The following is a 26,970-nucleotide window of genomic DNA, read 5'->3' as shown; positions in this document are numbered from 1 at the left end:
AAAAGAAGCAATACTAATATACATTACTGGCAAGATACTCGTTAATCATGACAACTGAATACACTCGTTATATTTTCATACCAACAATAATTTCATTATTTATTTTTTTACCTACTTAAGTTGTAAAATCTTAAAAAGCAGCGTTAAGAGAAACATTTTCCCCTTTGAAATAGAGTAGTTTAGAGTTAATTAAGTGTCAAGTGTGACAAGTTAATACTTGGGAGTTAATCACCTCAAAAGCTTAGTGTTGACAGAGCTTTAGTAGATGCATACATAATTCTGCTTGTTGCTGACCAGTATGATGTAGCTTGGTATGGTGCAAAATACCAAAAGAAACCCACTCTCTCACCAAAACCACCCATCTTGCAAGATAAAACTGAAAGTCCAGATTTATCTGAGAATTTTAAGCGCAACTCCTCTTCTCCCCCGGACCCCCGCGCGGGGGCGCTGTTCTCCCGCCCTGCTCGTTTTCCCTTCCTGCTGAGAGCACGATAGCTCTTTATTGTTCCAGTGGAAAGAAGAAGAAAAAAACCCAGCTCCACGCAGCCCCGGGTTTTCCCACATTCGCTTCGATGGCCACCCCACGGAAACCACGTCCCACCTGAGAGGGAGCGGCGCACAGAGCGGATTCACCGGGAGCCCCGAGCGGGATTTACCGAGCGCGTCGGGGAATTAAAAGAAGAAGAAGAAGAAGAAGGAGCAGGAAGAAGCTCCCGCTGACGGACAGTCTGCGGATCGGGAGGAAAGAGGGGGTGAGGAAACCATCGCGCTGCTCCGCGTTATGTAGCGAGGGGACACAGTTAGTTTCCTCGTGCAGGTCCCGTTGGTTGCATTGAGCCACATTTGTTGCAACAGTTTTTTTTAGGCAACAGAGCGTGATGTTTGATGAGCCCGATGTTTGAAGTATAAACTCGCTTCCATTGCAGCTTGCTCCTTTTCCTAATCGGCTGAGCTTTAGGAGGTCCAGCAGTCTCTTCCCCCCCCCCCCCCCCCAGTAAGCTTAATTACAGACAAGGATCTCCAATAAGTGCTTTACACGTCACGCAAAGATAATATATTTACACATTATCTGACGTGTGCTTTGAGTGCTTCATATCTATGTTCATGTAATTCTCTCCTCAGTCATTCCCTGCAGACCTTACAACGGGCTTGTCGTTGTCGTCACGTGCCCATTAATATCAACATCACAGCAACCGTGTGAGTGTGCTTCGGTCTACTGACTTCTTCACTGTGGCCTTAAGGATTACTCTGCTAACCTACATCCGGGAGCCTGCTCTCTGTGCCAACTGCACTCTGATGTGCATGCATTATATATATACATTTATTCATAGTAGGGGTGAGCTTGTTTTATTCCACTGCAGAATGCATGCAAGGACTCTTTTGTTTTGTCTCTCCTCCCCCCCCCCCCCCCCCCATTTGGCGAGAGTTCAGAGCACAGGGGTCAGCGGGGAGGCGGCACCCGGGATCCGCTTTGTCCTGATGGTCGCTCTGCCCTGTTGCCAATTCACTTTTACGATCAATATCACACCGTAAGGCCAGGAGAACTGGTGTTGTGATCTCTCTGTGTGTCACACACACACACACACACACACACACAGTCACATTGGGAGTAGCAGCTTAATGGCTGTGTCACTTCGTGTGGCCCTGATCTCACCCTCACCTGTGCTCTCCAGGGTGTAGTTTGCGCCGCACGTCGTGATTTGTCTGTTTGAGGCGACTCCGTTGGCAGCTGTTTATTGAAGGTTGCATTGTTTTTGTATTGCTCATAGCTGTGATTTCAGCTCCTGATAATGTTTTTCTTCTCTGAGCATTGAAATATATTCCTGACATTGTTTACTCAAACATTTTCCAGTATGCGCTAAATATACCGAATGCAACTCCTCAGAGTATGCAGCACCGTGTTCAAGTGCTAACAGATGTTCAGGGCTAGTCACCTGACCGTGTCTTCTTATTTTCTAATAGACATTCCATATATTCCTGCAGATTATTTTTTGGTCCAAAACTCTTGATTGGAGCTGAAAGTTTTATTGGCCTTTTTTTAGATATTAACATTTTCAATTCTGCAGCTTTATCTCAAGTTGCTATGAAAACCTGTTTATCAATGGGTTGATTGTCAGGCCTGTCAAAGCTGAAAAAATGTTTCCTATTACACAACCGCCGTGAGAGTATTCAAACGACGCAACGGTTCGTTTTCACCGGCCGCACAGTCGACACAACCAACAGCAGATATGAAAGGTGAAGCTTTCTCTGTGTTTTTACACACACACACACACACACTCGCATCCGATTCACAAAGCCTGGCTTCCCTCCCGCCCACTCTTGGAGAACTTTCCGCCCAGACCAGTTCAAAGGCCTCCCCCCCCCCCCCCTCCCCGAGCTTTTAAAGCCCCGCTGGAAGCTCCCACAGTGGCTTCCTTTGTGCCTGTGTGACCAGCTCGCTCCCCGAGTATTCCCTCCCGAGCCAAAGCCCACGCTAACCCCCCCCCCCCCCCCCCCAATGAAACTTCTGCTTCCCTGTTGCCCCGCGTCAGCTGTGAAACGGAGATAAATGAACTCCTCAAGCTCTTCCATCCATCCCCCCCCCCCCCCCCCCCCCGAAGCTCAGCTTAGAGGCTCTCATAAGGCCTTGAGCGGACTCTAGAAGACGTGCAGGTGACTTTCCAACTTCATACGAACAAGGCCGGGGGGGGGGGTGTTTGAACAAAGGAGTGTTTCCCACAGGTGTAATGAGTAACTTTACAGGTCCTTCTTTTTTTATTTTTATTGTCGAGTCACTCCCCTGACCGGTTTCCAGTTGCAGCCTTTGTCAGCGCGGTGGAGGGAGGTGCTCGGTTGCGTGTCGCAGGTGGAGGGATTAGTGGAAGATTGGCCTTCTGCATTCTGGGAAAGATTCAGTTCTCACGTCTTGGTATTAAAAGCTCGACGAGGCGTGAAGGAACAGATGGGGGGGGTCTCTTTGCAAATCCCCATTATTGCGCACGCGTTGCATCAGAAAATTGGAATGGAGTGATTTGAGGTGGAAGGAGAAGTCCGCTTTCGCTGAGGTCAGAGGTCGGCCCGCGGAGCAGCTCCGCTGGCTGTGGGCCATGTCCGGGGGCCTCTTCCTTTTGGACGACCACCACGTACGGGTTCTGCTGTAGGGAGTCCGACACAATTATCAGTTCATCTGCTGCTTATCCTCCCAATCAATAAGATAATGGCCTCCAGATGAACAAACTTCCATTTCCTTATAAACCAAGTCTAAAATCCCCCAAAGGCTCGGTTGACCACGGCTCACGCAGTCACAGACGGATGGAGTTGAGCTTAGTTCATGCTCCTGCGTTTTCAGAGAAACGCAAGGACGCAAGAGCGCCTTGCTGCCTGTTCACCTGTTCATGTCTCTGATAAAATCAATTAAAAAAAGACGTCACTCTCTAGTTCGTCTTTAACGAAAAAACGTGTGGCGGTGAAGTGAAAGCCTTTGACAACCACGAATTGAAACGCGCGCCCCAGCCTTTAATCATCATAATGCCCGATAGGTGCCTAAAGGCGTATTGATCTATTGGCGAGTATTGGCGCCCTGGGCGAGGACGACCTCACCTTGGGGGAGACAAAAAGGGGCCGTCGAGGCCCTCACGCCTGCTTTGCCCGTCCGCAAACATTCCTCCGCTGTGATGTCAGCCCTCCGTCTGAGAGCGTATTTGTTGTCTGAGGTCGAGGTTTATCATGTGTGGGATGGAGGCGGGGGGGGGGAGCTGCAAAGTTTGCGTGTGTGAATAGAGCGAGAGCGAGGGGGTGGGGGTGGGGGTGGGGGGGGGTTGAGCGTCTTTGTGTGTCCTCAGACTGTATCTCATCTCCCCGACTTGTGAAGCTTCCGTTCAAGCCTGAACTTGTCTCACAGAGAGCTCAGTGTTGGGTTCGGGAGGGAGGAAGGGGGGGGGGGGGGGGCTGCAGTTTGAGGCGTCCCGTGCATCGGCCTGACTCGGTGTTCAGCGTTGCTGTTGTTTGTGCACCCATTTCGTCACCTCGTGTCTGGTGGTTTTCTATTGTGCGAGACCAATTTCGACGGACCAATTGGAGTGAAGGTCCACGGAGAAGGATGTGAGGGGGAAATGGACCATTATTTTGGCCGAAAACTGCCCGTCTATGAACGTTTCAGAGCCCAAAGAACCCCCCCCAAATAACAAAGTGAGCCAATTACTGGGCTTTCTGGCTTTGAAGCCTGTAGAAAGACACAAAGTGCCCCTCATTCCGTATTTTAATTTAAAAAAACTCTTCCTTTGTGCTCCAGACGTGAACGGAGGTGCCTGCAGCTCGGGAACCCCCCCCTCCCCCCCCCCCTCTCGTCGTGCCGCCATGGTGGAACCAGCCGGCAGGCCGTCCACAGCCGGACACAGGCTGGGCGCCCCCGACAGCTTCGGGGTCTCCACCCTGGAGCCGGGCCTGCGTCCCCCCCCCGGCCCGCCCGCCGGGCGACAGGTCTCCATCCGCGTGCAGATGCTGGACGACACGCAGGAAGTCTTCCAGATATCGGTGAGTCCACACAATGACTAGAAGGGTGCTTCTTGTCTCCATTCACCTTTTAGCCTGGTCTCCCACAGGAAGTGGCAATATTAACTGGCTTCCTGTCCAAACACGCCAGGTTGCTAGCGTGTCAGCGCCGCTGTGGACAGTTTTGAGATTTATTTAATTTTCCTGCTTGACCTGTTTTCATGTGACAATAATCATTTTATTCACTTACACGTCAGCGGGGCGGATTGGCCGAGTTTTTCCTCTTCCTAAAGCGCTGGTATCGGATGTGCAATGTTTTGAGTACACAGAGCATGAATAAAACACCCTGACAGGACATTGGCACACATTGCATTAATGGCACACACACACACACACACACACACACACACACACACGTTTGGTGGCTTCATTATTGATGTGCTGCGGTAGAGGAGTGTGTTCTCAACATCTTCGCTCACTCTCACCTGGTGAATAATTGAAGGTGGTGTGTGTGTGTGTGTGTGTGTGTGTGTGTGTGTGTGTGTGTGTGTGTGTGTGTGTGTGTGTGTGAATAATGGACAATGTATGTTACTCATTGGCTTTCTGTTGGCTTCTCCTGCTTTGATGAAACTCCGTATCAGTGAAACCGCTCTCAGAGCATTTTTCTCCAGTCTTTCTTGTGGTCTCGGATGCGTCTTTTTGCTTTCACTGTGCGCTGTGCACACATGTGAACTGCTGATTCTCTTTGTGGTCCTTTTTGGAGGTTTCATTTCATGCTAGTGTTTTAGCCGGAGTGTTTATTTAAACGTCAGGCAGACATGTTGCATTATTTACGCTGGTAAGTAACACTTCCTGCAGTTTATCACCAGGTCAAAGCACTCACGGACTGAGAGTTCTTTCCAAAGGAAACCATTTTGGTTTGTGTGCTGGATAAAACGAATAAAACATGGTCAATAGGAACCAGGAATGAGTTAAATTAATTTATAATATATACCTTTTTCGTGAGTAGCAGGGTTCCTATTCTCCTTCTCCTGCATGCTGACTCGACCGTAACCCCTGCAGAGACATATGCACACGTGAACACTTTCCCATCAGCGGCTCCAGATCCGGACCGTGGGCGAGCCGGAGAGGTTGCGCGGGGCTTTGTGTTTGTGTTTGTGTGCGTGTTTGTGTGCGTTCGGGACGTGCGCCTGCTCCGAGTGGGTTTGTGTTGCTTTAGGTGCAGGACTCCTGAGGGGGGGGGGGGGGGGGTGTTATGAGGATTGGGATGACAGACCCGCTTTATAGACACGACATCATTTGATGGACTACGAGTCCCGAGAGGCGTCCGATAAATGAGCCACAAGTCCCCGGCCACATTATGCACACACACACACACACACACACACACACACACTCACACTCACACAGCAGTTGACGTCTGAATGGATGGGCCTTTGTGTGGTCCTCTATGTGGGGAAATGCTGCACGTGGAGCGATAGGCGTGCGTTGGTTTCAGACTGCATGAGTATCCATCATGTTGCTGAAATGCTTTAAGAAAGAGCCCTCTGCCCATTTATGGGTTAGCTGCCCCCCCCCCCCTCTCCCCCTGTGCATTTATTTGGCCCTAATAAACACACAGGAAATGAATTCAAACACCAGACTGTTTTTAAGTTTAATTTTGAGTGGACTGGAATGCGCACACATTACATCTAGAGATGTCGGTGTGTCCTCCACTGCAGTATTTGGCCCTGAAGCATGTTGAAATCTGCTGAAATCCAGTTATCCCCCCCCGCCCCCCTTTATGGTTACTCTGGAGAGAGAAAAGAGACTCGGGCCACGTGGGATTGCGGTGGTTTGGGTGTGGTTTGGTGGAGCCACTGTGACGTTGAAGGAAAGTGAAATGTAGTTATTTCAGGGTGAGGCCCAAACCTCGTGATCCTACGACACATCGTGTAGCTCCTCTTATTCCCGTCTCCAGATCCTCCAACACACTAGACCTAATAATGATGCTGTTTATATGGTCCCACAGGGGCCACATTAAACTGTGTTACGTGCGTTTATGGGTCTGAGTGGACATGTGTACGACTCTTGATTCCAGTCCGATTAAAATAAATATTTGATTAGAGGATGTAATTTCCTCCCCCCCTCACGAGTTCTTCATTGATGGTCGTGGGAAATGCACACGACTGAATAATGTATTGTGTTTTTAATCATTCAATGTGAGATTCCTCCCCCTTCAGCAGTGAAGCAGGTCACGGACCATTTAAAACATCATGAGCCTACGGTTCTATTTGAAGGCCCTCAAAACCTCCCTGAACGTTCTGATCAGGTTCACCCACCAGGCCGCCTTGTAGCTCCCGTTTCACGCCGCGCATGGTTCTTCATGGGCTCCAAGCAGGCCCCGTGTGAATTCAATGGTCGGCATGGGAACCCGTCCCCTGCACCTGGGGGGCCCAACGTGCTGAGATCAAAGCCCGGCCTTCCGAACCCCCGAAGGAACGAGGCGTGACCCCGTGAGCGGAGACCCGTCGCCGATTGGGGGAAACAATTACGGAGAGATCGTCCCTGAAGGGGAGCAGGACGGGGACAGGAAATAAATCGAGGGAGTCGGGGTGGGGGGGGGGGGGGCCGCCGAGGGACTGATGAGAGACGTGCTGTTCCGCTCACTGTTGGAGAATGCGCTGGGAGGGGGAATCGCAGTGAATAAGCGAGGAGCCGGGCCCCTCTCGGGGGAATCGCCTCCCGTCCAGGTGGGTTTGTGAGGGCAAGGGTCGCTGGTGCTCTGTGGTTCACTTCTCACAGCCGGGGGGGGGCAGTGATTGTTTCCTTCACTTTGATTTGTTAACACGGCCGCCTCGTGGTTGATCAAAGCCGTAGCCGGTGTGTCCTGGGTGGACATGTAGCTTCTGTGTTTCTCTGAGGACCCAGAACTATAACTTCACGTAACGGGGCGGTGACATCGCATTGAGCCGAGTGTGTGTCATGCCGCTCTGGGCTCTCTTTCAATAGGCAAAGTGTTCCTCGTCTCCGTTTTTGGATGTTTTCCAGCAGCCTCAGTGGAATTCAATGGGCCGCCCCCCCCGCTGAGTCTCCCATGGCCGCTTGTTTCCCTGAGAAACTGGCCGAGGAATGCAGCCTCCAATGTGAGGTTTTGGAGCGGCCTTGTCCTGGTGGGGAACGTCCAGTGCTGCGTCCCGTTGTCCCCGCTCTGCTGGGCGCCCGGGTTGAGTGGACGCTGTTTGGGAACCTTTCATTTGAAGTGGAGATGCTGGAGAGGTTCATGGAGACGTGTGTTCGACACGCTTTTTATGTCGCCGAGGTGCTTAGTTTCCACCACACTGAAGATGTTCCTTCCTTCCTTATATTCCTTACTTGTCAGGGTTCTTCCATAACCACACACACACACCCTAGTTGATTACTTAATTGTGCATCCAGACATCGTAAATCATCAGTTTCTGCAACACGTGCACGGACAAAAACACCCGCTGGGCTTGAGCGTCTGTGCCTTGGCTTTAATGGGCGGCCCTCTGCTGAGAGGTTAAACGGGGCCGAGGGACCTAAAGCTCTCAGGACGACTCCTTCACAGCACTTATGCCGCTGTTGAGTAGTTGTTGTTGGGTTTTTCTGCAAATCCCATGATGCCTCGTGGACAGGAGAGGCTGTGATGGGTTCCACTGTAGTAGGGTGTCCCCTCCAGCGGCTCCGAGGGAACAAAGCCACCCCGCTGCAGAGATCTCTGCCATCCCATTACAGCAAAGAACCCACCGCCATCCTGCACCAGGCCCCAAGTGCTTTTCTTAACAGCACAACAACGCGCATGTGTTACCATCTGCTGCTCGATTTGATTGTCTGACTCAAGCGGGCTGCGAGGACACACACACACACACACACACACACACACTCACGGTTGTCTTCATTGTAGCCTGTAGGCTTTTTACTTCTTCCCCCATCAGAGGAGCTGCCAGTTTGATTTCCCACAGTGCCTGGATGACAATACCAGCAGGTATTTTGCCATCACTCTGTTTATTCAACAGTCCGGTTAGGTGTGTGTGTGTGTGTGTGTGTGTGTGTGTGTGTGTGTGTGTGTGAGACCCCAGAGGCCTCTTCCTTCTGCTTGCGAGGAGGAGCTGGCTCTGACGTCTTGCCAGTGGGTTAAGCCGTTTAACCTAATCCGAGCGAGAGGCTGTGATTGGTGGACACGGGCAGCGTCTCCCAGCTGCCCCGCTGCTCACTGGTATGTTGAACAAGTTGAACTGTTCGAGGGTGCAAAGTGTTTTTGCACGTACTGCGTAAGGATCCCATTAAACGATAGCCGTAAAAGGCTGCTCCTGTGCTAAATTCCTCCGAATTCCCCCCTCAATGGCAACAGGCTTTAAGGAAAACTCTGACTCAGTCGGGACGGTAATCAGCAGCGGGGGATCTTTGTGATTCGTCTTCTCTGCGTCAAATAAAGCCGCAGCATCGATTCCAAAGCTGAACAACTGGCGCCCTGACGACGACTTTAACACCACACCACTAAACCGCCTTTTATGGACTCCTTGGCTCCTTTCTTTTAGAATATGTGCACAGGCCGTTAAACGTTGCAGAGGCTCATTATCTTCTGCTCCTCGAGGGAAGGCTCGTGTGAAAGAAAAGACGGGACTTGAACCTCCTGTTGCCGCGGCTCCAGCTGTGTCCTCTCGGGGGGGGGGGGGGGCCTTCGCGCACCGGCCGGCCGGCAGGTCAGCGGCAGCGGCGGCAGCTCCTCTTTGCCACGTAACCTTGACGTTATGAAAGGTTGCTGCTGAGTTGTGTATACTAAAAACAAGAATTTAAAAGTAGTACCTCAAAGCGAGAGTCGTCTCCCCCCCCCCCCCCGCCCCCCCCCGCTGGCACTCATAGCGAGGGACTGAACCGCTTTGAGGTGCTTTTGTTCCTGCCTTTCCCCCCTGGGGGAGGGGAGGGGGGGGTTCCTATCGTCAGTCTCAGCCATCTGGTTTGCATCCATGTTGACATCAGTGCAGGACAGCAGAGAAGCACCTTTCAAACATCCCCTCATGTGACGCCATGTTCTTTCATCTCATGCATGTCTTGTGTCAATTCTCCTGGGGCAGTGAGATATTTTCGTTTTAAAAATTCCGGGAAACTATTTGAAACTTCAATTCTGCCGACTGAGCCACATCCACCAAAGTGAGAAGGCTGCAAATGGCGTTCGGGCCCATTTTTCTTTGACTTCATCGGTCATTTGCACTCTGTAAACCCTCCGCACACCGCGGCAGATGGTGGGAATATTTGACTTGGCCGAGGTTTGCACGGCAAGAAGGAAAGGGAGTGTAAAGGAAAATATTGTAAGATAAACCCAACAATGAATAGGTAAAACACGTCTGCTTTCCAATGGGAAACGGGTGTGTTTGGAGAGAACACGAGATGTGGGTCGTACTTTAGTTTAATGAAACCGACTGCTGGTGTGACTGTTTTACCAACTGCTAGATGGAGGCCTCTTGCTGTAATTGATGCGTTTTCATTAGCTCTTCATCTGTAACACAATGGCCACAGAGAAAGTGAAGTGAAATATAGCAAGGTTTTCTCAGCTATGGGCCTCAAGGGGCCAAAGCCGATTGGATAGTACACAGCAATCACTTTGATACACGACACCCCAGCTGAGCCGGGCGCCATCCCCCCCCGAGGCCTCGGGGGTTGAAGAGGAAGACGGGAGTCTGAGAGAGACCCGTCGGATGAGTCGGCGTCCTGCTGGCGTCCTGCTGGCGGTGGTCAAGTGGAGTCCGGACGCCTCACAAGGAAGCAAGAGACGCCCCGAGAAAGTTCAGACCGACGCCGTCAGGGTGAAGCTGGGCTTCTTCTTTTTTTTCCAGCCTTACTCGTTGTCAGAGGCACAAACTAGAAATACCCGCCGCGTGGGTGTCACCACAGTCAACGCGCAGGCTGACTGGAATCGGTATTTTTATCCTCGGTTGTGACACGGAGCCTCCCCCAACGGGCACGTTGTTTCAGGGGCACAGCTATAATTTGAGCGTAGAGAAGGGCCTGAGTCACTTGATGAGAGCCAATCAGAGGAAGCAGCCGGAGCCTCCGTCACTCTCACTTTGCTGAAGAATAACAACACGTCACTGGGCGACAAACGTGACAGTGACGTGGCTGGCGTGTTTTCGCGGGCCCGGGTCCATTTGCCCCCCCCCCCCCCCCCCCGATGACCCGTCGGTGGCTGAGGCTCACTGCGAGACCTGCTCGCCCTCTAATTATCCCCAGAGACGAGCGCCGTGTCGGCGTGAGGCCCAAAGAGGACAGCTGTGTGGAACTGGACCCGGCCTTCAAGGACGGAACCGGAAATCTGACTTCGACAGGCTTTTGTTGCAAAAAGTGCCGCCTGCTTCAGATTTTTCCCCCCATTTTCCAGAAATAAATGACATCCCTTTTTGATCTTGACCATTCAAGACACAGCGTTTAGCGTGATACCTGCAAGTGAAAAGACAAAAAGCGAAGGGCAGGTCTGCTCAGATTCCGACTGGATGCTGTCCAGACGCGTCGTGTGTTTATTTTCACTGGGAGTGATGGGTCAAGACCCCCCCCCCCCCCCCCGGCGTTTCCTCAAAGACATTCCGTCCTGCGTGTCTTGAGGGTGATGTGGATTAACTCCCCGACGGCCGTCCCGCGGTCATCGGAGGACGGTTTGCTGAGCTCGGCAGGAAATTGCTTTCGCCGCAAAAAACAAGCCAGGAGACCTTCCTCGGGCTTATCGAGGCCATCCTGTTTGACCCGCTGCAGGTTTTTCAAATGTTTTCAGTATTGAGTCTTCTGGGCAGCGTTGGGATTTCTATTAAAACCAAGACAATTGTTTTGCAGGAAACCAGGAAGTTCATTAAGGAGATTTCATTCAACGAAAACACAAAGCAGATGAACGCTAAAGAAGTTTTACAATACAGAGAAACAAGCTCCTCTTAACCTCCTTTTAAACCAAGATTACCCCCTCTGGACCCTGCCCACACTCCAGGGATCCCTGAGCTCCGCTCAGGGGCATCTGTTGCGTCCCTCCATCGGGGCACGTGGGGGACGCGAGTCACTCTGCGACCTGCGTCTGACGCCAGAAGAACTGGACTTTGTGACGGTGTGTTTTTAACGCGCAATGTGGCTACTGGAGGCCTGTGTGTGTGTGTGTGTGTGTGTGTGTGTGTGTGTGTGTCCCTACGGACAGGCTGACCACACAGACAGATGGACACACACGCGGTAGCCAGATGGCAACAGACTTGGCAAACACCTTGGCCTTCGCTGCTCTGATTCCTCTCCTCCTCATTTTTCTCCTGCGTCTCCATTCCAGCACATACTTTAAAAACTAAAACAAACGTATTTTAAACCCCGTAGTCCGTCTTTCTACTGGTCTTCCTGGTTTTCTTTATTAGTAAAATGTATGTTGAGTAAAAGTGCATCTCGTATGATTATAGCAGTTTGACACACACTCTCTTGCCAAGAGCCTCATCAGACTGACTGCGTGTGTAATAATACGCTGGAGCTCTTCAGGGTGCGCCCATTTAACTCAAACTGCCTCAGGGGAAATTATTCTGGGCTAATTTGGGGTTTGCTTCCACGTCCGTCTATTTTGGCTCGGTGCGAGGCGATCACCCGTCGGCGCCCCGAGTCTCCAGCATCGGGTGCTTTTCATTAGAAACGAAACCCCGAGGCACTGACCTCACCTCGGGGTCAAAGGTCAGCGGCTGGTTGAGAGAGGAGCAGCTCGTTAGAGACGACGACGACGGCGGGGGGGGGCGGTTTATGTCTCTCTCCTTCTGCCTTCTCACTTCCCACCTCTGTTATTCTCCTGCAGCAACGTTCCCCTGGCAAGGTGCTGTTTGACCAGGTGTGTGTCCATCTCAACCTGGCCGAGGGAGACTACTTTGGACTGGAGTACCAGGACCAGCGCAAGATGACGGTGAGAGACGCGCTTGCATTCATGTCATGTTTTACTCCTTTTTTTTTTTTTAGTGCACACAAATCAGAAAAAGGCTTCACAACCTGAAGGGGAGCTTTCAAAAGAGGCGTTCTCGTGTTTGCCGTCTGGTTTATAACCACGTGACTCATGCAGCGTCTGCACGCACGGGGACTTCCTGTTTCACGCGTCTCCCTTTCATCTCCATCCAAGCGGTTTTAACTTTGACTCAGACGTTCCTCCCGTCTCATAGAGGAATTGGCCCCTCGTGGAAAGGTCGCTAATAAAAGAGAGGTTAGCTGGAGGAAAGCGGCTCTCGACTGTGCATTTTACTGCCTTTAAGCGTAACCAAAGAAAAAAAAAAAAGCCCCCTTCTACGAAGTGGCCCGACGGGGCAAATGACGTAACGCTGAAGAAATGGACAAACGCACACGGGGGAGGACGTGCAAATACACGAAGCCTTAAGATCAAGCAGATGACTCTTGTGCAGACGTAATAATTAACCCACATGGAAGCAGACTCCACTGCGCATGAGGTGCATCACAAGCTGCACTTCAGGCAATGTTGGCAAACTGTGACGGTCAATAGGGACTATTTCTTCATCTCCCAGAGGTTCTTTGGAAGGAGCTGTGGTTTAGGAACTAGAAACCTTGCAGCTGCAAATGTGACATTTAGGTTTTTACCAGCTGCCATTGTATGGTGCTCATGGTGAAGTTGTGCTCCGTCCTCCGTAGGTGTGGCTGGACCTGCTGAAGCCCTCACTGAAGCAGATCAGGCGTAAGTAAGGCCGAGAGCCAAGAGAGGATTTGTTCCCGATTTTTAAATCCGAATATGTGACCACCGCCCTTCTTCCCTCTGCTTCAGGGCCCAAAAACACCATCCTGCGCTTCGTGGTGAAGTTCTTCCCTCCCGACCACACGCAGCTCTTGGAGGAGCTGACTCGGTGGGTCTTCTCCAGCGATCGGAGGACTGAACCTCTTTGGTGGAGGACATGACATGTTCTGGTGTTGCAGTAATCTGAAATGATCAGCGTGTTTTGTTTAGTCTGGATGAGCCCGTCTGAGCTCATTCAGGACTACGCGGTTACAGGCACGCTGCAACACATTTGACCCGAGACATTTTCCCTGATGCTCTGCTTCGCTCTGAGCACCCCCCCCCCCCTCCCCCCTCCAGCTGTGTTTGCTTGAGACCAGAGCCAAGCAGGAAGTCTTTTTCTCTAAATTTAGGCAACGTTCTTGACTAGTAAAATGACTTTATGCTCGCCAACGCCTCATTAGCTTCATCAGCGAGATGGTGATGAAAAGGTTGAATTGTTGATATCACATAAAAGGCTGCCGTGCACCAATGATCACACACACACACTCGGATGCACGTCTTGCAGCAGGTCCTCTCTGTGTCCTCGGAAGTATTCAAAGAGGATCGGTTGGAGTTTCTTGTCTTTGAGCTGAATGTGGGTTTTGAGGTCAGTTCAGCTACAGGGTTCTTCATATAGCCATGTCTGCTGTGTCTTGATGGAAATTCAGCGCCAGGGCCTCTCATCCTGTGTGTGTGTGTGAGATCCAGTTTCAATGAGCTCATGTTTGAAGCGGCCGATTGTATAATGATTAACAGAGAAGGTCATAAACTCAATCAGGGTTTGGTTGTATAAACTGATAAATGGGAACGCCAGCAGCGTGGTGTTAATGGGGTTGCTTTGAACAGTCGACTTCATGAAGTGTGCATTGACCGAATAACCTTTTCCTCTTCTCCGTCCCACGCTCTCTCTCTCTGTCCGTGTTGCATCCCTTGTTCTGCGCATCCAGGTATCTGTTCGCCCTGCAGATAAAACGCGACCTGGCCTGCGGTCGTCTCGTCTGCAACGACACGAGTGCCGCTCTGATGGTCTCTCACATTATCCAGTGTAAGTGAAACACACACACACACATGTAGAACCAAAAACCTTCCCTGTTTAAATGCATGCATGCAGAGGAACAAAAGCCTCTTCTTTGATATTCTAACCTGTTTTATGATTGGAGCCTCTCATGCAAAGAATATCACGCTGTAAATGCAACCAGTGCTGCTGACGCGTACGCGACAGATATCCCCTTTAAGTTTAAACTAGTGAGCCAAAGAGGGTTTTTAGACTTTATTTTCATCCTCCGGGCTGCTTCGTGAAGCTCTCACTGTTATTATCTCATTGTTATTGATCGAGCGTCGTACGTGACAAAGGTGCGGTTCTCATGGATCCAGATCCTTCTGGCAGGACGGCGACTGCTCAGCTATGCTAACGAGCGGCACTCTGTCGCCTTGGTAACCGGCAGTGCTGGTGGCACAGGGTTTATCGCCGCTGTTGCTGGGACAGATGGTGGAGGCAGGCACCAGCACGCTTCATCGGATCTACTGTAGGACAGGGTTAGGACAAATGACAAAGACAATAGAAAGAAGGAGAAACAGGAACAACAGTGTGTGAGATTTTATTTTGTAGTATTTGCTTAGATTGCTGCTCTTGCTTGTGGCAATTTCCTCTTGTCCTTGATTGAATATTTTCCCCCACTCACTTCTCTCTCCTCCTTTTGACTCCAAATACAAAATGAAATCCTCTCCGTCTCCCTCCATCAGCCGAAATAGGAGATTTTGATGAGACCCAGAGCTGGCAGCATCTCCTCCACAATAAGTACCTGCCCGACCAGGACGCCATCAGAGACAAGATCACCGATTGCCACCGCCAGCATGTGTGAGTCCTTGCGTGCGTTTGCTGTGTGCACAGACTTGACGGCACTGTTTACATAAATAGATCATCCAAGCTTGAAAATTAATTCCAAGCGGAGCGACTGTCTGACCAGTTGGTGGCTCGGCCTTTACTGCCGGTCACACACACACACACACACACCCAGCCACAGAGATGTTTATCTGTTTATTCAAATGTGCACTAACAAACACCCATTACACAATTACACCCAGCCCATACGTCTGTCTCCCACCCGCAGAGATTATTATCTCTTTAAACACAACACACACACACACACTTTTAATCCCTCCCCCGCTGAGGTGAATATCTGCAAACATACCACACTCTCGCGGTGCCCCCGGGGCCACACACACACACACACACACGCACACCTCTCTCCTCGTCTGCTTCAGGCTGTGCTTCCTGAAGTTCCCCCTGAAACCGGTGCTTCACCCAGACCCCGACGTGTCGATTATTAGTCACGCTCTGCACCGCGTACTCGCTCTGTGGCTTCCTGATCTCACCCCTCCCTCCCTCTTTATCTGCCGCCCTGCCCGGCGCAGGAAGGAAGTGGCCAATTCAGCAGCTCATACAGGAAACGGGAAGCTATTTTTGAATTTTCGGAGGGAAAACACGTGGCTATTCTCAAAAATGCAACGGACGGGTACTTCTGCGCGGCGACGCCATCCATCAGCGGCTTGTTGTTGTTGTTGTTTGATTGACTGATCGCTCTCGTCCCACAGCGGGCAGACCCCCGCCGAGTCGGACTACCAGCTGCTGGAGATCGCCCGGCGGCTGGAGATGTACGGCGTCCGTCTGCACCCGGCCAAGGACCGAGAGGGAACGGCGCTCAGTCTGGCCGTGGCGCACATTGGCGTGCTGGTGTTTCAGGTGAGACGGCGATGTCAGACGTTCCGCACATGGCGGCAGAGGGAGCGCTGCACGCCCTAAATGGAACGTTATGTCCATGTTGTCTCATGTTGTTGTTCTTCTTCGTTCAGGGGCACACAAAAATCAACGCCTTCAACTGGTCCAAGGTCCGCAAGCTCAGCTTCAAGCGCAAACGGTTCCTAATAAAGCTGAGAGCGGATCCCGCTGTAGGTTCACGGCTCCTTTCTCCTCCCCGCTCCTATTTCCGTCTTTTCGTGCCTCGTGCATCCGTACTCACGCCTGCCTCTGCGTCTTCCAGCAGAGCGCCCACCACGACACGCTGGAGTTCGCCATGGCCAGCAGGGATTGCTGTAAGGTCTTCTGGAAGATCTGTGTGGAGTACCACGCCTTCTTCAGGCTCTTTGAGGAGCCCAAGGCCAAACCCAAACCCATCCTCTTCACCAGAGGCTCCTCGTTCCGGTTCAGGTGAGGAGAGGCCCGGTAGCGGGGGGGGTGGGGGTGGGAGGGGGGTGTGTAAAGACGACTTGTTTGTGTTTACTCTGTTTTCGTCACCCGCAGCGGTCGAACCCAGAAGCAGGTCATCGACTATGTGAAAGACTCTGAGCTCAAGAAACTCCCATTTGAAAGGTGAGGCTCCTTTTGTTCATCCGTTTCCCTGTAGCGATGCACCCGGCTCATCATCGCTCCTCCCTCTTTGCAGGAAGCACAGTAAGATCCTGTCACACAGCGGCCTGTCACCGCAGTCTTCGTCCTTCAGATCCCAAGTGCCAAAAGAGGTGAAGCACGCTTCAAACCCAGCAGAACTTTATTCCTCCGTCGGCTCTTGTTTTTGTTTTCACTGGTTGATATTACCTCCAGTAATTCTTCTTCACAGCCTCTTTGTCTCCTTTTCTCCGTGGCACAAAGCTGTTTTTGTGCTGGGGGGGGGGGGGGGGGGCGGTGGGGAGGGAGTGTGCGCTCTCTTTGCTCCATTCAGAGTCAGGAATGCAGTTTAATGTTTAATCCTCCTCCTCCTCTTCCTCCTTCTTCATCGCAGAGTGCCGCGTCCGTGCAGCCAGCGGACCGGCTCGACTCGGCCGGACCGGGCCTTCGAGCCGAATGCAACGGTTCAGAGGAGGCCGGGTCGGCCCCCAGCGGCCTCCGCGACGCGGCGGGGGCAGCACCGCCCGGCTCCGACCCGATTCCGTCCCGGCAGAACCACCACCACCACCACGCCGCCGGATCCTCGCCGGACCCGCAGCTCCTCAACCCAGGTCCATCCTGCAGGGCAAACAAAGGCAGCAGCTCTTCTATTCCTTACATAGACTGCAGCGACATAGACAGTGAATGCGATGCGGCGAGGAGCAGCAGGGCTCCCAGGGGCCACGGCGCCGCAAATGACAGCAGAGCGGATGAGCCTTTGAGCGTTTGTGATCGCGATCAAAAGGGTGGCGTTCGCAGCGGGGGGCACGCCGGCAGTCTGTTCGCGGCCGTGAACGGGTTCTACCACACCAATCACCAGGGGCTGCTGCAGCAGCGGCAGCAGCAGGGCAGGCCGGGTAGAGGAGGCGCCGTAGAGCAGTGCGCGGCGTCCGACCCCGTCAACGCCAGCCGCGAGCTAACGGATGACGAGATGGCGCCCGGCGGAGACTCGTTCCGCGGCCACCTGCCGCTGCACAGCACGCTGCTGGACGAGATGTTTCAGGGTCGGGAAAAGCAGGGCGGGTCACTAGGAGCCGGGACGCGTAGCCAGTGCTCCAGCCCGGTGGTCGGCAGCTTCCACCACCGCACCAACTCCCTCGGTCACGGCGAGGCTGCGGCGGACGGCGTGCCGCGCGCGGCGCGCTGGGACGACGGCGGGCATTATTTCAGTAAGCGTCCGGGAGCGGGAGAAACCCTCTTCGTCCCGTCGCCGCCGCCGCCGCCCCTCCCGCTCAACCACTACGGCAGCTACTCCCCGATCACCTCGAACCGCACGCCGCCGCATTTCGCCACGCCGTACCACTGCAGCAGCAACAACAACCACGCGCGAAACCGCTCCGACACCGATCCGTTCATCCTCAGCCAGCTGTCGTCCACCCCGGCGCGCCGGCCCGAACCCCGTCTCTGCGGCCCGGCGCCGGGGTCCGCCCCGACGCCGCGGCGGGTGGCGCTGACCAACGGCAACGCGGCGCCGGGGCACCTCGTGGTTCCGGGTCAGCCGCGGCCCAGCGCCGTGCACCGGCTGTTCGGGCGCCAGGGGAAGCCCTGCAACCTGAACCAGACGGTGCAGATGGCCGACGGCTCCACCAGCAGCGGCAGCGACTCCAGCGACAGCGAGTCGGGCAGCGGCAGCGCGTACAGCCAGCCGCTGACGTACGGCAACCCCGCCGCCGTCGGCGCCGGCTCCGGCAACTCGGTGAACTCGAACGGCGTGAACTCGTCCCCGCTGCCTCGCAGCCGGTTCTCCTTCGGGATTCTGCGGACGGGGGAGGGGCTCGACGGGGGGGGGGAGGAGGAGGAAGAGGAGGAGGGCGGGGAGGGGTGTTACCGCTTTAACGAGGAAGACACAGGAGGGCGGGTCTTCAGCTGTTGAAGGGAGCGTCGCTCTGGCATTGAGATGCAAAGTGATTGACTTTAATGAAAAGAGGACCCGTTTGTTAGAGGTCAGCTTCGATACTCCTTATATAGACAAACACATTTTTGGGAAGTTTGGAAATTTGCATATTTTCTGGGTTTTTAACTACGAATAGAAGCTCCTCCCCACTTTTAGACGCTTCAATTGTACGCCGCTCGTTTCTAAAACCCACTGTCCTCGTGTTTGTGTCGACTTAAGTGCGCACGCGGCAGGTAACCTCCCTACAACGTGCCATAACCTTAAAAACAGCATATTTAGGCTGGATGTGAGTGGTGAGGACGGATCCAGAGAGACTCAAAGGGAGAGCTTCTTGCGTAGGGTCCATAGTTTTTAAGTCTCTCTGCAATTCTTCCTTTTTGATTCTCTCATAAATAATTTAATATTATCAATGTTATTCAAATGTGTTTGAGTTAGGATGAATTAGGACTAGCTGGCCTTCTGTAAATCTGCGCTGTGTGGATCTGTGGCGTTACTTGTGAGAGCTGCTGAGGACCTTTTGTTGCTCATCGTCCCTCTGACACGGCTCTCGTTTTGTTGTCATCGCGTGTCTTGTCCTAATGTAGCATTTTCTCTAAATCACACCTTGTAATTATTTCACTTGTTGTCTTGTGCAATAGAGGCGCTTTTAAAAACTGTGAATCGCGGAAGGATTTCCCAACATGTTATTTAGCAGTGTGTGCTCGTCGGGGCCGGATTGTTGAACGGAGGGACGTTTCCCCTTTAGTTGTACAGTGGGTTTGAATGTTCTCCGTAGACGACGGATTGTAGAGTTGATAAAGTTAAACGCTGCCGTAGCCGGCGGCGACTGAAGCTCTGTGTTTTTGTCCTTTTGGCTGGTCGTTGGTCCTTCTTTCGTTTCCCCCCCCCACACACACACACATACACGCACGCACTTGTTTTGGATGCTGTTACGACGCTGTGGCACTCCATCCCAGTCACTGTCATTTGCTGCCTGCTCACTGCGACGCATGCTCTTTGTCTCCTTAAAGGACGCGCTGCGTAGCGGACAGAGTATTCTGCTAATCAGCACGCGGACATTTTGAAACTCAAGGAGCCTCTAAGCGTTTGGACTCTTGAGTCAAATGAATATCTGAAAACTCCGAGGTGGGTTTCTGACTCCTTTATGACGGCGATAACTCCTCAGCGCTCCCTGGAATATCGAACAAGCGCCTCATCGCGTGTAGCCCCCTCGTAGAGCTCCTGCTTCTTGCTCATGCCTCCTCCTGTGGAAATGCGCTGCTTTGCTGAAGGCACGTTGGTGGGACCTGTTTGCTTCCTCGTCTCTACTCTGAATGCATGCTACCCAGGCGAGCTATGCCCCTGCCTTTTCTGCACTGTTCTTTTCTTATTTTCTCTCTGTTTCTTTCACGAGGCTCCAAATGGTTTCAAATGTTTGAGGAGCATTTTCATGCCTTGTTTTTTTTTTTTGCCTTGTTCTTTTTGTTCCAGCTCCGTCACGATAAAGTAAATGGACCCTGTGGCATTTTCAAATAGTCAGAAACCATTTGTGTTTCCGCCCCTCACTGTGCACCAGGGCGAAAAAACAACTCCAGTGTTTGTTCCAGTGGAGAGCGAGAGGGCGAAGTTAGACGGACGCAGGTCAAGTTAAACTGAATGCAAATGGAAGTGCAAAAACTAAGAAATCCTCAAGAGGCTTTTTGTAACGTATATGTGTATCTGAGTATTGAAGAGTTAGAAGATGGACACACACACACACACACAAACACTGGAGTTGGGACGTCCTCATTTTCACTGTCACCAAATAGCACTTGCAGTCTCTTCCATTGAAGCTTTTTGAAACGTTAATGATGCGTCCATAACAGTAACAGTCTGATAGATTGTGATTTTGTACTCATAATGTAATTTGTATGTCAATGGGTTTAATCAGAAGCCATGTTGTCTAGATTTACTTTGAAAGGGTCGGTACACCGGGCGTTGTAGCATCACGTCTGTGGTTCTCTCTCTGTTGACCTAACCGACTCTTCCCCGAGCGGCCGGCCTCTTTTTTGGGGGGGGGGAAGCGGGCTCTTGTTGCCACATCATCGCTGCTGCCAATCGAGCTGCCACAAAGCCTTTTGTATTCCTCCCTAAAGAGGCCTTGAGATGATCGCTGTTCCTCACTGGTTTCCTTTGTCCCCCCCCCCCCTTGTAACACTTCTGCTCACTCCTGCTCACCTGTCCTTTTTTTTATTTTCCTTACAAAACACCCACTGGGATTTTATTTCTTGTGGCTTCTTCAAGGTTCTGCTCTTTTATTTCTTTACCCTTCATCTCTCTTTTATAACACTGTAACTGTGTGCACTAGTGTCAATAAAAAAAAACTACCATGTGTGTTCGACAAAAAGGGACTCCAGATTTTTTCTGTCGAGTGATCTGACCACCCCCCCCTCCCCCCCCTGCCTGTTTGAGTACTGCGCCCCCCCCCCCCCTCCTGTGTCTTGTGCTGTGGTAGTTAGCCCGTACAGTAGTGGTTGGTAGTGGTTGGTTGTCGAGCACGTGCACGCGGTGCCCTGTTTCCGCTCCCGTGTGTGTGTGTGTGTGTGGTGTTGTGTAGATGTTGTTTTGTTCTGTGTGGTGGCCCGTTCTTCCATAGCGCCCCGTCACAGATCTGCACTCAGTGGTTGCCATGGTTTTTACCCATGATCCAGCATGGTGTGTAGCGGTGGACCGTTTGAAAACGTTGCACCCGGCAAGTATACAGTCGCAGCTTGGTAGCGCGTAGAGAGCCTCCGTAGTCACTGTAGCTGTAGTGAGACGTAGCGGTGACCTCTTGTCTCCGGATGATTCCTCCTGCAATCGTGCCAGACGCCCATTCGGTGTTTATTTTTTTTCCACCAGGGCCGAAGTGATTCCCTAAATCAAAATAATCTGTTGATTCATTTGACACTAGGCATGCACGACTGCATTACCCGTTTTAATGCACCGCTACGTTATATCCAGTCCTCCTCACTAACATCTGCAACACTTTAACGTCTTCTCATCCTTTTTGTCACCACGCGCCTTGCTTTATGTCTAGAGACAGTCATTGGGGAGATGTGTTGATGTTTCTGAGCTGAATGTAGACTCCTTTTCCTCTAATAAAATGATGAAGCGTTACATTTGGAATGCATTTTAACTTCTTCCTGTACCCTCTCCCACCATCTTCTCCCTCATCTTCCCCTTTGTTCTGTCCCTGTCCCCTTGTCTCCTTCGTATTTCCTCTTTTCCTGTCCTCCTGCAGAAGGCCCCGGTTCGGAGGACTCTCCGGCGGGAGGTCCCCGCGCGGTCGTTAACGGCAACGGCTCTGTGAACGGCGTCCCGGCCCCGTGTCCCGAGGGGCACCATCTGTCGCCCCTCACCAGCCCGCTGCTCACCGACGCCGGCTGCGTCCGCCACGACGACGAAGACGAGGCCAGGAGGAAGGTAGGAGCACAGGCGGGGGGAGCGGGTCGAAGCGGGTTCGGTCAGCGGGGGGGCGCTCACTCACCGGGGTCTTTGTCTTTGTGTTTGTGTCCAGAAGTTTCCCACAGACAAGGCTTACTTCATAGCCAAGGAGCTGCTGACCACGGAGCGGACCTACCTCAAAGACCTGCAGGTCATCACCGAGGTAAAGATCTCGGCCCCTTCGAAGGCCTCGCTGCTGCAACGCCGAGTCAAACGGGTTCCTTTCTGGGCTCTAGTTGCTCTGAAAGCTCTAGTTGCTCAGTTTCTTTGGCGGAACTTTTAATTTCCGTCTTTGGTGTCCGTTTAGTTCGGCCCACGGCGCGTGTTCTCTGAATGGCATTCCCTCTGTTGTTTCACCACAAGAAAGCAACGCACGTGTTATAATTCCCCCTCCTTGTACGCCGCTTGTTGTTCGAAGACGACACGGGCTATTTGCCCCACCACCCCCCACCCCCGGGCGCTTTAGTTTACCAGTAAAACCACTTAACGTCAACGCGGAGGAAAAAGCCGCCGCGTCTGCACAAACGCAACATGTGCCTCTTAAACGCCGCCATGGAAGTGCAGCTTAATCTCTTGTGGTTCAACTTTGCTGCCTGAGTGTTTTTTTGCCGTCTCGGCGAACAAATGAGGGGGCCGTTAGCAGCAGGAGAGGAGAAAACGCAGATCCAGGCACCTGCAGCATTGTTATTAAGAGGCTGACCTTTTGACCTCGCCATAAGAAAAATAACATTTCCCCTCTGGGCTGTTTTTCTTGCCAGCAGTAGTTTCCACCCCCTTTCATGTGGGATGATCTGGTGCTTTTTTTCATTAAACCTCTTAAATGTTTTTTACACCCTCCCTCCCTCCTCTCTTTTTTTCTCGCCGTCACCCTTCCTCTCTCCCACCGAGCCCTTCTGTGTGGAGCAGCCGGACGGCCTCCTGTCTGCCCGTAGCTGTAATCGTGTGAGATTTACTCTGAAGGGGAATATGGCACCTCGGTGTAGGGGGGGGGTCACGTTGTGTGGGCCAGCTGATGGTCATCCTCGCTGCAAACAAATGTCAAACTGCCTCCACGTGTCTCTCAGAAACTATTGCCGTGAGAAACCTCAAACACACACCTTGGGTCCCACATGGAAAACGTGAATGTCAGATGATCCAAGTAGTGCCTTTCTTCAGTGTCGTTGCTAATCGGCGTTTGTCCCGCTGCAGTCCTTCCACAGGGTTGCGGGGAAAGACGAGGCCTTCCCAGAGTCCTCGAGGAGCCTGATCGCCACCAGCTACGACCCGGTCCACAAGTTCCACCAGGGATTCCTCAGGGAGGTGGAGCAGCGGCTGGCCCAGTGGTCAGTACCTGTCCCCCATTCAGACAACTGAAGGGTTGAGGGGGGTTGAATGAAGTTGGTGCAAACGTAGCTGTATGCTGACCCCTACTGGTGAGCAGGCGTCGTTAATCTGTTTCCTCTTCCTCAGGGAGGGTCGCTCCAATGCTCACATTAAAGGAGACTACCAGCGGATTGGTGACATTCTCCTGAAGAACATTCAGGGTCTGAGGGTAACTACTAAGCTCCTCACCTCCAATGTTTGGATTACAAATCAGCATTTTTATTGGTTGGTCTCACTATTTCTTCCCCTACTTCATACGTGACTTGTCTGTCTTTTGCATCTGCAGCAGTTGACGGTTCATCTTCAGAAGCATTCAGAGTGTCTGGTCGAACTGGAGCGGGTCTGCAGGTCAGCTCTTTGGTGCTGGCGCAAACGTGCCGAGGCCTCGCTCGGACTTCAAATCGCTCACCTCGTTTTCCGCCCCTGCTCCCCAGGTCCAGTCGGAAAGCGGAGGCTGCGTGCCGAGACTTTGAGCAGCAGAGGGTGTGCTACCTGCCCCTCAACATCTTCCTCCTCAGGCCCCTCCACCGCCTGCTGCACTACAAACTCCTCCTGGAGAGGCTCTGCAAGCACTACCCGCCCACCCACGAGGACTTCAGGGACTGCAGAGGTACGCAGAGTTGAACCTTTCGCCCCCACGTGGCTCTCCATCTCCATTTCGTTGCCCGTGACCATCCGTTCGTCCGTCCACAGCGGCCCTGGCGGACATCTCCGAGATGGTGCTGCAGCTGCAAGGCACCATGATGAAGATGGAGAACTTCCAGAAGCTTCTAGAGCTGAAGAAGGATCTGACCGGCATCGACAACCTCGCCATCCCGGGGAGGGTCAGACTCTTCTCCTTTTGTTCTTCTCGTACAAGTGCCTCGCTTTCAGAAAGTCGTTCCGAGACCTGCCGCGCTCTGGCATCGCGTGCGTCTTGGCCTTGTGTTCATCAGACTACGTTTGTGTTTCAGGAATTCATTCGGCTCGGTTGCCTCAGCAAGCTCTCGGGGAAGGGCCTCCAGCAGAGGATGTTCTTCCTGGTACGAAAGACTCTTCACCTTTTCAAAGGGAATCAGTGCAAAAAAAAAAAAGAAGAAGAATCTCACCTCCACCTGGCGTCCTTTGCTTCCTCCCTCCCCAGTTCAGCGATTCCTTGGTGTACACCAGTCGAGGAATGACCCCGTCCAACCAGTTCAAAGTCCACGGCCAGCTGCCCCTGTACGGCATGACGGTACGTAGGGACGCGCTTCCACGCGTCGAGCCGACCTCGTTCGGGATCGCCGAGGTGACACCGCTGACGTGTGTGTGTGTGTGTGTGTCATTGCAGATCAGAGAAAGTGAGGAGGAGTGGGGGGTCCCTCATTCCTTCACCTTGTTTGGACAGCGCCAGTCTGTGGTTGTGGCAGCCAGGTATACACACACACACACACACACACACACACAGTAACACACGGCGTGTTATTCTGACTTCCTCCCCCGTCTGCGTCCAGCTGTGCGGCGGAGATGGAGCGGTGGGTGGAGGACATCCGGATGGCCGTGGACCTGTCGGAGCAGAGCAGCAGCACTGACCTGCTGCCCCCCGGCCTCTCTGACAACAGTGAGTTTGATGCGCGTGAAACCGATGTGAGGAGTATGTGCGCCTGAGACTCCACTCACAAACTCCAAAACACTTGTACACATCAGTCATGTTTACCATGTTTATTTTAAGTGATTCAGAGGGTTTGAATCATTCCCAAATAACCACTTCCTGTCCAAGCATCAGTGTAGCAGGACTGTGTGGGAGCCCGTGGGAACCAGAGGGGCCTCTCAGAGTTGCAGCTGGAGACGTTCCCACGTGGGATTTGTCTGCCACGTCGGCTCTTACTTCCCAAAGAGTCCCGACATGTTTAACAAAAAACTGTGTAGGAGTAATGGCTTCCAAGTACCAGCAACTGGTATTATAAATACCTGATCCTTATGATTCTGAAGAACTGAATTGATGTAATAATTTGACCCGTTGTACCCGTTTACCACGTGGTGGAGAACTCTGATTCTTTCTTCTGACCCGGCGCGTCTCACCTCCGCAGAGCTGACGGAGGACTGCGGCGCCGAGGTGGAGTCGGAGGAGGAGCTGGGCGGCTCGCGCTCGTCTCTGGAGCGCCCGGGTCACCGCGGCAACACCACCGTGCACGTCTGCTGGCATCGCAACACCAGCGTGTCCATGGTGGACTTCAGTGTCGCCGTGGAGGTACCGGCCCGGTGGAGCCAGACCTTCCTTCCAGCACCCCGACCGCTTAGCGTTAAACACTTGATGTGGTCTTCTCTGTCCCAGAACCAGCTGTCGGGGAACCTGCTGAGGAAGTTCAAGAACAGCAACGGCTGGCAGAAGCTGTGGGTGGTCTTCACCAACTTCAGCCTCTTCTTCTACAAGTCGCACCAGGTTAGCTGTGTATGAACACTCATGTTGTGTGTGTGTGTGTGTGTGTGTGTGAGAGATGGGGGTCTAATGAGGGGTGGAGGTGGTGAAGCTGTGACATGTCAATGACTGTGGGGGGGGGGTGGGGGCTCGTCTGCTCACAGGACGACTACCCTCTGGCCAGCCTTCCCCTGCTGGGCTACTCCGTCACCGCCCCGTCCGAGTCCGAGAACATCCACAAAGACTACGTCTTCAAGCTCCACTTCAAATCCCACGTGTACTACTTCAGAACGGAGAGCGAGTACACCTTTGAGCGGTTGGTCCGAGTCATTCTATCTGCTCCCTTTATGATTTGTCTGGTTTTGGAGAAGAAGGTTTACGTTTCAAAAAACCTCCTTTGGAGCATCCAGAGTGCGCGACAGCGATACATCCCGCGTAATGTTCATTGTCCCCCAGGTGGATGGAGGTGATCCGCAGCGCCACCTGCTCCGCCAGCCGCTCCCTGTCCAGCCCCCGGAAAGACCTCTACTGACGAAGAAGCTGCACAAACACCACAAAAGACTCTGGACGTAGACACGGCAGCCCGTCCATCGCCTCTGGAGAGCGGATCCTCCCCCACGCCGTCGCTCCCGCTGCACGCCCCGCCCCACTAGTCTCTGTGATGGCTGTCGTCCAGCGTGTGATTTCAAAATGGGTTTTTTTTTCCTCCCAACTGGCAGCACAAAAGTCCTCGTGGTTGTCCTTTCGCTGCCCTTTTTGTGTCTGTGTCATTGAGTGTTGTTCTCACACACACACACACACACACACACACTTTATAATCCGCCCACAAACATTGTATCATGTTTACAAAAAGGATTTGATCGTCATGAAAAACCTGAACGACGACATTGTAAGGACAGTAAAACATGTATAAAAAATGCTTAATTAAGACCTGAACCTGGATTTTAAACTGCGTGGGAGTTCCTGATTATATTAAATCATTGTGAAGCCAGTTTGGTCACAATTATAAAGCATCAATCTTTTTCTTTTTTGTACAGTACTTTGATACACTGTGAAAAGCGTTTTTTCATGTTTCCAGTAGGTTTTGCTTTGTTTAAAATGACAAATAGCTTCAAACCTGATTCCAACGCCAACAGAGATTTCACTGGTCCCTCTGCCAAATACTTTTTTTTCTGTACTTTTACTAAATAAATATGAGTAAAGATTGTGTTGATATGAAATCTGGTCTCTAGTTTTTAAAGGGA

The 26,970-nt window shown here is 52.4% G+C and overlaps 1 protein-coding gene across 6 annotated transcripts; it reads left to right on the top strand.

Annotated features, from left to right (window-relative positions):
- Positions 1-236: 236 nt before the first annotated feature.
- On the top strand, positions 237-26,946 carry LOC119219706 (FERM, ARHGEF and pleckstrin domain-containing protein 1-like). Of its 6 annotated transcripts, none has more exons than XM_037475081.2 (28): positions 238-752; positions 1,123-1,197; positions 4,271-4,512; positions 12,269-12,373; positions 13,105-13,147; positions 13,235-13,313; positions 14,173-14,270; positions 14,969-15,083; positions 15,821-15,968; positions 16,079-16,174; positions 16,267-16,433; positions 16,527-16,595; positions 16,669-16,744; positions 17,005-17,221; positions 21,785-21,966; positions 22,061-22,150; positions 23,176-23,309; positions 23,437-23,518; positions 23,636-23,697; positions 23,784-23,959; positions 24,043-24,371; positions 24,473-24,562; positions 24,659-24,741; positions 24,822-24,928; positions 25,398-25,558; positions 25,643-25,750; positions 25,891-26,042; positions 26,183-26,946. In XM_037475081.2, exons 3-28 carry the CDS (start codon positions 4,336-4,338, stop codon positions 26,256-26,258), a joined length of 3,222 nt encoding a protein of 1,073 aa, XP_037330978.2. In that variant the 5' UTR covers positions 238-752; positions 1,123-1,197; positions 4,271-4,335; the 3' UTR covers positions 26,259-26,946. The 6 variants fall into 6 exon arrangements, with proteins under 6 accessions (XP_037330996.2, XP_037330988.2, XP_037330978.2 ...); XM_037475117.2 differs by lacking the exon at positions 1,123-1,197 and having other exon boundaries at positions 242-752; positions 24,043-24,173; positions 24,303-24,371; XM_037475099.2 differs by lacking the exon at positions 1,123-1,197 and having other exon boundaries at positions 237-752; positions 16,270-16,433.
- The last annotated feature ends 24 nt before the right edge of the window (positions 26,947-26,970 follow it).

This window comes from Pungitius pungitius, chromosome 3 (assembly GCF_949316345.1).
Source record: "Pungitius pungitius chromosome 3, fPunPun2.1, whole genome shotgun sequence".
In the NCBI taxonomy this organism is placed as follows: domain Eukaryota; kingdom Metazoa; phylum Chordata; class Actinopteri; order Perciformes; family Gasterosteidae; genus Pungitius; species Pungitius pungitius.
The sequence above is the reverse complement of the archived record's forward strand: the minus strand, read 5'-3'. Positions and strand labels throughout refer to the sequence as shown.

Coding starts and splice junctions, on each gene's coding strand:
- LOC119219706 (XM_037475073.2), top strand. CDS start 4,336: ATGGTGGAACCAGCCGGCAGGCCGTCCACAGCCGGACACAGGCTGGGC. Junction 23,960..24,042: donor GGACTTCAGGGACTGCAGAG/GTACGCAGAGTT, acceptor GTCCGTCCACAG/CGGCCCTGGCGGACATCTCC. Junction 24,929..25,397: donor CCCCGGCCTCTCTGACAACA/GTGAGTTTGATG, acceptor TCACCTCCGCAG/AGCTGACGGAGGACTGCGGC.